The following is an 11,128-nucleotide window of genomic DNA, read 5'->3' on the forward strand; positions in this document are numbered from 1 at the left end:
GCCAATTTAACACCGCCAACTTAACACCGCCAACTTAACACCGCCGACTCAACGCCAAGACAACTCAACACCAAGACAACTCATCACCAAGACAACTCAACACCAAGACAAGTCAACGCCAGTAAAATTGATTAATAAATAATTTATTCGTTTTATAACTTTATTCGTTTTACAACATTATCAGTTATTTATAAAAGATTAATTTAATACATGACATAAATTTTAAAATTCGAATAAAAGTAATTGAGAAGCTATACATTTTTGATACAAGGCTAAAATTTAAAGGAGAAATTTACTGACAGTTGTATGCAATTCCCTTCAGATATTCTGTGGGAGATTGTTCTGAGAAAGATGAAACAATATGCAGAATTCTATCATCTGCCTTCATATACTTCTTCAGTTTAGTGGGAGGGGGATGACCTCCAATCAGTTGCTCAAAAAATGCATCTCGGTTTCTTTGCACCTTATGTAGCTCATTTATGAATCTCCATATTGTGGGATGCTCCATTCCCAGCTCTGTTTGGAGTCTTCTATTTGCTGCTTCAGCATGGTTATTTGTCTGGTCTTCCCCGAGGAACATCCTCTCGTAAACATTCCACATTTCATGGGGGAAAAGTGAAAGTCTTCTACTATCTCCACGTCGATTTGCAAGTTCTTCAGGTATATCCGCAGAGAGGGCGTCAATATACGTATCAATATGTGGAACAGGAACAAATGCTAAACTTAAAATCATCTTGGCTTTTAGTGCAAAGGTAGCATCGTTGTTGTACATAAAAGTGTAACCCATGGCAGCTATCTTTTTGTGTATATTTTGTGCTAAATGGAAAAAACATCCTTGTATTTCAACTTCTAGAACAGCTTCCTTCGTGGCTTTAAAGGCTGCATGTTCAAAGTCGCAAATAATAGATATTGGGTTTAGTGTTGGCTCGGCATCTTTGAGCATTTCAAACATCTTTGCATAAGTTAATCGCTGCTTGTTTGGCAAAAGAGCAAAGTCAACCAGAATAACACCATCGAATTTCTTTGCAAGAATAATGTAAACTTGTGAAGATAATCATGGTTCTATTTTAAAAGTTCCATCGGCTTTCCAAGTATCAGATGAACGTAAATGCTGCAGCCAACTTTCTCTCCTGAAAAGCAAAATTCTATGTAGTCCGCGACCACTATCACTGATAGTGGTTTAGAGCAATCTAAATATCTTCGACACAAGCTAAATAGGCCATTATGACCAATAAATTACTGAGACAAACTGCTAAATTGAAGAAGCTTGGGACGATCATGAAGCAAACAAACCAGTGTTCCGGAACGCGCGCACACACACACACACACACACACACACACACACACACACACACACACACACACACATAAAATTATATCCTTTATAAATTACTTCAGTTGGGATTTTAAAAGTTCTGCTTTTTTTTTATTCAAGCCATGTATTAAGATGAATCTTTTATAAATTTCTGATAATATTATAAAATGAATAAATTATTTATTAATCAATTTCCCTGGCGTTGAATTGTCCTGGCGTTGAGTCGGCAGTGTTCAGTCGGCGGGGTTGAGTCGGCGGGGTTGAGTCGGCGGAGTTGAGTTGGCAGTGGTGAGTTGTCCCTGTTCGCGTGATTGAAGCCAATGGCGATTTTATTGAATGAATTTACTCTTTAGTATTTCAAGATATTTTTATATAATTTTGATAAATATATCTGTTAAAATGAGATGAGTGTTATTTTCAGTTTTGCGTAATTTAGACGACAGTTTATTCACCACATACATATACAAGAGCATGTGTACTTGTTTGTGTGTGTGTGTGTGTGTGTGTGTGTGTGTCTGTGTGTGTGTGTGCGTGTGTGTGTGTGTGAGAGAGCGTGTGAGCGTGTGTCCGTGTTTGTCCCTCAGCACCGCTTGACAACTGGTGTTGGTGTGTTTACGTCCCCCTAACTTAGACATTCATTCAAGTTGGTGCCCAAGCATGGCGGCAGTCTAATGACTGAAGCAACTAAAAGATAAAAATAAAAGATTCAATAATGATTTATGCCTAGGCCTGTTCAAAGCCAGTAATAATAGGTCCAGGACAAATCTGAAATGTAGACCCCATTTTAACTACTCCTTATTTTAGTAATTAAGTAAGGCAGTGAGCTGGCAGGGTGAAATGCTTGGTAGCATTTCGTCCGTCTTCACGTTCTGAGTTCAAATTTCACCGGGTCGACTTTTCCTTTCATCCTTTCGGGGTCGATAGAATTAGTACCAGTTGAGCACTTGGGTCGATGTAATCGACTTGCTTCCTGCACCAAACGTGCTGGCCTTGTACCAAAATTTGAAACCATTATTTTAGAATCAGTGCTAAATCTAAAAACACGTTATTGATGAATATGTATGTATGTATGTATGTATGTATGTATGTATGTATGTATGTATGTGTTTATGTATGTACTTACAAGTAACGGAACAATAAAAGAATTAGAACGATTTTCCACAACTAAAATTGATTAACTTTTTGTGACAACTATTGAAGTGCTACAACTGCTTTAAGCGTCACAAAACATCAAAAACAGACCCTAAATGGCTCGGAAGAAATCTACAATCGTTGGACCAGTCTAAAAAACGAAACTTCACGTAGTAGCTATAATGGCTATTCTGTGAAGTCTTGTGACATTGGCAGCTATATATTATTGTCTTTGAAGAACAGTAAAATCAAGTATAACATTAAATGGAAAGTTCTCAACAGGCCAACGTTGAAGAATTAATGGCATCGAGAAATGCAAATTATAAAGAAAGACCTCAAACATTCTAATACCCACTTCAACTCCAAGAACAAAGTTTTCACAAGACACCCTCATATGAGCATAAGGTTTTTTTTTACCCCTTTTCCTTCTCTCCGTTCTAAACACCTCCAATATTCTTTCTAATCTCTTCTTTCCCTTTCCTCCTATTTTATTTTACCCATGACACTTTCCAGCTCTCACTTTATCATCCTTTGGTTGCTCTTCCTTGCAAGTTATCCTTTGGCTGCTCTTTCTTGCAAGTCAAGCGTTAATGTACAGGCTCCATCGCTGGCTTTTGTATATGTGTCGTGTTATGTATTCGTAGAAATATGTGTGTAGGTTTTTGTGTTATATTTTTTTGTATTGTGTACGTGGAATTGCCGCTGGTGACATGAAATTAAAGCCTCTACTCGTGTATCACTCCAAAAATCTATTGACTTTCAAAGGTTACTCAAAGTTTAATCTATCTCTGATTTGGTGTCCAAATAAGAAGGCTTGGATGACTAAGAGCCTTTTCGAAGAGTAGTTTACAAACATTTTTGTCCTGCTGCAGAAAGGTAGTGCGCCGAACATAATATTTCAAATAAAGCAATGCTCCTTTTAGGTAATGAATCAAGCCAACCAGGGAACTTAAATAAACTTTTTGATATTATGAGAATGGAATATATCACCGAGAATACATCTTCTTTGATCCAATCAATGAATCAAGGTGTGATTGCTGATTTCAAAGCATATCATCCGGAAAGAATTTTCAAATAACTTATGAAAATAATTGACGGAGAGGATAAACCTACAGTTAGAGATTTCCGGAAGAAATTCAACATAATGGATGCTGAGTCATGAGGTGAAATGAAACCTTCAGCTTCAAATCGTGCTTAGAAAGTATATAGCTTTATTGTACCCGAGACTTTACGAATTTTCCACAAACAGAAAGTCTACAGTAAGTTCAGAAATATATTTGAAGAAACTATATAGGATGACTGATAGAGATACTAGCGTCCCATAGAGAAACTTTATCTAACGAGGAGCTGATGCTATTAGATCATGGGCAAGCTGAGCATACAGATGAGATTCTGGAAATTCCACTAACTCCACTTAAATTGACTACAAAGAATATTACTAAAGAATTGGTACTTATTGCTTAGAGACTGTGAGGTTTTGCTGATAACGACCCTAATCGTGAATATATCATAAAAATTACAAGAAAGGAATACAATGAGCTCAGTTTTCACACTAAGCTGTACAAAGATGACGCGCTATAAACATCAAGCAACTTTGGATAAGTTCTTCACCCTTCAAGTGGATGTTGGTGATGAACTATAAAATAGAAGATAGTATCCCTCATCTTTCCATTAAGTCCCATTCCACCACCATCTCTCAAACAGTAGCCTACAACTTTTGTGCTAATAACGTACACCATTGCGATATTACGTTTCTTATTTATTCCCAGACGTATTTCTTTTGAAATGTTTTTATGTAGACATATTTTACTTTATATGTTCAAAATTTTATTTTCGTGCAAAAAGTGACCGGGTTGCTAGGGTTTTTTTTTTTTTGTCCATGTTGCTTTGGTTTTTGCTTTTGCTTTTTCACGCGTCTCTATTATATGAGAATCGATACGAAAATTAGTTTCGCGTTACAGGATTTCATATTATGTTGATATTTTCAGGAACTCCTTTCTCCTGTAACGCAATGAATTGCTGTACTTGCACATACATCATATGTGTATGTATAGAATCTACTTGGTTTGGCTGTCAGCATTTCGAAAATTTTAAAATTTGACATAATAGTATCTTTCCACGCTGAATTGTTGGAGTTATTTCACTTTTCCAGAAAAATGTTTTAAAAAAGTTATAGAGGTTTAAAGTCTGATTATTTTCACCCAATAAGGAAACATGATTTGGAAGTTGTCAGTTTGTGCATGACTACACATTGTGTCGTCAGCATCCTGAAAATAGCACGTGTTGTCAATATTTGTAAACAACACGTGTTTTGTAGTTTGAAGCATTCAATATGCATTTAATGCGATAGCACGAACTTAAAAAGTTTATCCAAAAAACGTTATTAGCTGTTATTTTTAGCACACCTCACAACCGCCTCAATGACAAAAAGAAACGAGTAAGCAAGTAGTTTTAAGGATCCAATATGTATTTAATGCAAACACGTTACAAATTGAATATTTAAAAAAACAAACATTTTGTTGACCAGTTTATAAATTCACATGCTCAGTTGTCAACAGATAGGTAAAACAAGTGGTTTCAGTATATCTGTCATCACGTTCTCTCTTGCAGACAAAAGAGTTCTCATGTTCCGTTTGTTACTATGAAAACAGGTATGAATGTGTCTGTGGCTTACGATTGGCTAAAATTACCCAAAATTTTCAAACTTAATTTTGCTAATAACTCTTTATTTATTGATTTATAGCGAAAATCATTTTCACGTCATTCATTAGCCTATAAAGGCGTATCATTACACTGAATATGAAATCAATTCGAACAGAATTGATGCTGGCAGCCAAACCGACTACATCCTATATATATGTAAGTGCATTCACATATGCACATATATTTATGTTTATTCACATACAAGCGCACACATATTTTTCTGGTTCATATACTATCTATCTATCTATCTATCTATCTATCTATCTATCTATCTATCTATCTATGTGTATATATATATATATATATATATACAGAGAGAGAGAGAGAGAGAGAGAGAGAGAGAGAGAGAGAGAGAGAGAGAGACAGATAGATCACCATGATAGATCACTGGCCAATAAACCTTTTTCTATTTTCTCTCCCTGTTTATTTCTGTGTTCCTTTCTGTCGAAGAGCGTAGGCTCGAAACGTAAAAGACTTTCTCACTTCCAGAGCGTTAAACTAATACATCTATTTGTTGTTTACACACCAACGTCGGTTGTCAAGCGACGGCGGGGGTACAAACACAGACACACATACACAAGGCCCGAGGATATACTAGAAGACACTCGCTCAAGGGCCACGGAGTGAGACTGAACCCGAAACCATGTGGTTGGGAAGCAAGTATATATATCTTTTATCTTTTTTTAAAAATTGTTTCAGTCATTAGATTGGAGCCATGCTGGGACACCGCCTTGAATGAATCGATCCCGGGACTTGTTTTTCAAGCTTCGTACTTATTCTATCGGGCTTTTTTGCGGAACTGCTAAGTTACGGTGACGCAAACGCACTAACACTGGTTGTCAAGACACACACACACACACACACACACACACACACACACACACACACACAGATACACACACACACACACACACACACACACACACACACACACACACACACACATGACGGACTTCTTTCAGTTTCCGTCTACCAAATCCATTCACTAGGCTTTGGTCCACCCGAGGCTATAGTAGAAGACATTGGTCCAAGGTGTTACACAGAGGGAATATCTTCTATTTTCTTAATGGTTCAGTCTACGGTCATGCTGGGGCACCGCCTGAAAAGATTTTAAACGAACGAATCATGTGTGTGCGCACGTGTGCGTGTTTTTATGTGTCCTCCACCACCACTTGACAATTGATGTTGGTATGTTTACGTCCCCGTCACTTGGCGGTTCGGTAAAAGTGACCGATTATGTATGTGCAAGTACAGCAATTCATTGTGTTACAGGAGAAAGGAGTTCCTGAAAATATCAACGTAATATGAAATCCTGTAACGCGAAACTAGATACGATATCTAGATATCTAGATACGATCTGGATGGCCCGTTGTGGTTGTTCCATGTTCACACTGGCACATCAGGGAAATCCTGCCGATACCTGTCAGACAGTTGGAAGTTTCTAAGCAGTTGTCAAGGTTTTTGCACGCCTTCTGCTATGCCCTAAGCTCACACTGTCGTTCCGTGCATCCAAACTACAATTCCAGTTCCCCACGAGTACTAAAGTGTGAGACGTTCCTAGTAATGTTTCTAGATATCTGAAGAAATCTGGCCTTCCGGCACCAGTCTGGCCATAAATAGCCACTAGACTAAATGAACCACCATTGCAGCTGTTCACGTCTAAGGTTCACTGCCTACCGACTAGGTCCAAGAAGATTGACTTAACTTTGAGAACTAAGGATTTTCGAAATAGCACTGCTACCCCACCGCCTGCTTCCGACAGATCATGAAATGAGAATATCTCATAGTCCTCGAAAATAGGAGCCAGCGCTTGCTCTCTTGAAATCCTCGTCTCGCTGATAGATACCATATCTACGTCGAGTAACCTGTGATCATTGATCCAGTGACCCTGCTTCCTAACTGAAACCAAGTCCTGAAAATACACACCGCCTTCTCTAAGGTTCCCTGCATTTTCACTGCTTCAACCATTTCTTCTTTACTCCCCTTGATATACTAAGCCAGGCTATTCTCTTCTTCCCTTACACAACCTTCACAACACACCAATCTCCGTCCTCCTTCTTTCCTCTTTACATACAATTTTGACGCATCACTCTTGGGGTGTTGTTTCTTGTTCATTGTCATTAATTTATGTATTCTCCGATCTATCTCTTGTAATTCATGCTTTTTCCAAGATACTATTCCTGCCCCATATCTCATCAAAGCAGCCGCCCACGTGTTAATTGCTCTAATCTTATAGCTGCCATTTAGCTTCGATTGGAGCACAAGCCAAGTTCTCCTCAAATACTCTTTCCTGTACATTTCTTTCATCTTATCTCTTTCAATGATACCTAGATACTCATATCCTTCCTCTCCGACTTCCTTTATAGTTTCACCACTTTCCAGCTTGATCCCATGGCTTTTACTGATTTCCCCTTTTGAGAATCATTACACCACATTTCTCGATCTCAAATTCTGTGCCAATATCTTTGCTAATCATCTGCGCAGTTGCCGTCAAACTCTCAATTTCTTTCCCAGTTTTAGCGAATAGTCAGTATAATCGTTTAGCCTCCTCCTCCTAAATTTCAGCCCTTGTGTCTATATTAGAAAAGATTGTGTATTTGTCTGCTCTTTCTAAATCAGTTCCAAAGCAACTATCATTATAAGGATTATGTCTGTTTCCGTTCCCACATTCTAATTATCTCTAACTGTCTTTACAACAATTTCATTTCTGTATTACTTTGTTTGTTTTTGCATCCCGTTGGTCGAATAGCACTATTAACATTATGACAAACCCAGACTAATAATAGCAGCAATATTGATTTCAATTTTTTGGCACATACATACATACATACATACATATATATATATATATACATATATACATATACATAGACATACATACATGCATGCATGCATACACACAGAATTTTTTTTAAGGTCGGTCGCTCACTCATTGTACTATATATGTAAATATATCGAAATGAATTTTTGATTTTAGAATGCCTTAATGGCAGCGAACTGGCAGAATCGTTTGCACGCTGGGCAAAATGCTGAGCGGAATTTTGTCCGTCTTTACATTCTGAGTTCAAATTCCGCCGAGGTTGACTTTGCCTTTTATTCTTCCTGGGTCGATAAAATAAGTACCAGCTGAGCACTGACGTTGATGCAACCGACTTATTCGCTCCCGTGAACTGGCCTAGTCTCAAAATTTAAAACCAATATTAGTAAGTTTTTGATACGATAATAAACCTTATAAGAACGCAAACACTTCTTTGTGTTCCTTCGATGTGTGGAAAACGGAACAGAAATCCCTGGACGGACTGTTTCACGAATTGTTGATTGCTCCTTACAGATGTCTCCCCAACCGAAAGCATAGTGAGGTCAGCTTCTATATAAAGCAGTTAGCAATTCAGCTATTCTCATGGCGGATAGCTTAATTTGCTTATTGATGCTTTAGACGGCTTGTTATTAAGCATATGATATATATTTTAAGCACATCGTTGCGTAAATGAGAAGTATTGAAATACTTTTAAGTAAAAATACATGCATAACAGTCTATATATGCAGACTCACGAATGCATTCATGGCGTGTATATATATATATATATATATATATATATATATATATATATATATATATATATATATGTATGTATGTATGTATGTATGTATGTATGTATGTATGTATGTATGTATGTATGCGCAGTTGACATTAAGTACACGCAAATACATATATACGTTCATTTATGTTTAGATTACATACACACACATACAAATGTTTCTTACGTCATATTCATAGGCAGTTACACAAATACATATGCACTGCTACTGAAACATATATGTATGCTTAAACACACACAGCGGGTAAAAATACGCACTTAGAGACACAGGTACCCACGCACAGGCGTGTGCGCATATTAACACACGCAAGCACTCATGCACAGATACACACTCGCTTAAGCACATCTATGTCCACATACAGAGACATATATAGATATACCTACACGCACTCACACAGACATACTCATACATATATACTCATACAGCTCAGGCACATATATAGACACAGACCACCCATATAAACACACATTACACACGACACTTCTCGCACGCACACATATAGACACACTGACACTCAGGTCAGGATTGCATATCATAATAATCGTACCAACTATTAGTTTCAAGGCTTTGGTGTAATTCCCAACGGAGTCAATGAAAAATTTTCTAAACCTTTCTGAACATATATAACAGTATTTACGAGTTAAACATATCAGATAGTAAATGTATATTTTGTACATATTTATTTACATTTTGTTCATTAAAATATATATATAAATTGTTTGCATATAATTTTATATATTGCATTATATCTTTCGAATATACATACGCAACTACGTGTATCTGAAAAATTCTACACTCATCTTGAAAACTATAAGATTGCTGGAAGTGTATAAGCAGTCGTAAAATACATAATTGGTTTGGAAATTGCATTTGCTGTTTTATTCTCGAAATCGTGTAAAGTTCAGCGAGGTGATACTCAAAATTTAGTCTTAGAATCAGATCATCTTTGAACGTAATATTCCTTGTTATACATTAGTCATCTCTTCTACTATTATTTTTATCGTTACACCAAGCAGTAACTATCTCAACAATAGAAAGAAATTGAAAGCATGTATAGCATTCTGCTAAGGAACAACTGCTTCTAAAACTTTAACGAATCTTAATACGTCGTTATACGACTTTATTTTGATATCTCAGAAGCGTGCATATTGGCTTTAGCTGTTTCTTTGTAGCCTGAAAAAAATGATGAACAACTTTATTCGATTTTCGAGTCTTAGTGGATTCTGATCGGTGGCGTCTACATCAATTTCTTATACATAAGACGCCTCTGATGAGAATCCAATAAGATTCGAAAATGTATTAAGGTTTTTCGTCATTTTCTTTTTCAATTTACTGTGAAACAGGTAGATTAGCCCTGTTTATTTAGGTACTATGTAGGTTACATATATCATACCATGATACTGTGTGAACTCAGATCCCCGTTGACAGGCCCCTGATATTTAAGATAAAGTCTTAATACGGTATGCAAGTTAGTAGCCCCATTTTCCTATAGCTACTGTAATTGTTGAGTATATAAACAGACTGACTGCTTGTTTCTCTAGGAGTCGTCAAATTGATGTAGATGCCTCTGATGAGAATCCACTAAGATTGGAAAATCGATTTAGGTTGTTCATCAATTTTTCAATCGAAGAAACAGCTATATTAGCCCTATATATATAAAATATTCTTTTTATATACAAAGATATTCATACAGAAGACATATCTATTCATTAATTCTTCTGGCTAGTCAATATATTCTGAGAAATTCAAAACATTCGTAAATTCTATGGTTACATAAATACTATGATCAGGTGTTATATACAAAAGTATTGAAAATTAGAACGTGGAAGAAATTACTGACAACATGGTAAAGAATATGTATGTATGTATGTATGTATGTATGTATGTATGTATGTATGTAAGTAGGTAGGTAGGTAGGTATTCTTTAATCTAATAGTTGTAAGACGGCAATGCTTCGATGGGGAGTTCTAATAAGACAAAAACGTGGGTGAAGTTGTAATAAACTACAAAAAGCTCGAATTCATTCCTTTCCTGCCACTTATCTCCATTTTATTTAATATCGATTGAAATATAGAAGTTTCCTCCTTTGTCACATTTGAGTGGAATTTCCATTAATGTTAATTGCTTTTCTTATTACGGTTACAATTTTAGCTGATAAACATTTATTTTCAGCTAATAACTGTGAAACAAAATGCTACGTATGGCTTTCAGAAGATCCCTTTAAAAAGAGATTCTCGCAACATATTTATGTATTCAACTACCCAGAAGGAGCTTCACCATATAATTATCCAAGCATATCTGGAATTTAAAGAATGACAATACTAACAATCGTATAAACGGTTGGTCCCTTATACAACTCGCGACCATACATTAAGTCTG

The 11,128-nt window shown here is 36.5% G+C and overlaps 1 protein-coding gene across 1 annotated transcript; it reads right to left on the bottom strand.

Annotated features, from left to right (window-relative positions):
• Positions 1 to 292: 292 nt before the first annotated feature.
• LOC149132482 (uncharacterized) lies at positions 293 to 952 on the bottom strand. The gene has a single exon (XM_089363925.1). It carries the CDS (start codon positions 950 to 952, stop codon positions 293 to 295), a length of 660 nt encoding a protein of 219 aa, XP_089220051.1.
• Between the last annotated feature and the right edge of the window lie 10,176 nt (positions 953 to 11,128).

Source organism: Octopus bimaculoides, chromosome 15 (assembly GCF_046866305.1).
Source record: "Octopus bimaculoides isolate indiv1 chromosome 15, ASM4686630v1, whole genome shotgun sequence".
NCBI classification, from domain to species: domain Eukaryota; kingdom Metazoa; phylum Mollusca; class Cephalopoda; order Octopoda; family Octopodidae; genus Octopus; species Octopus bimaculoides.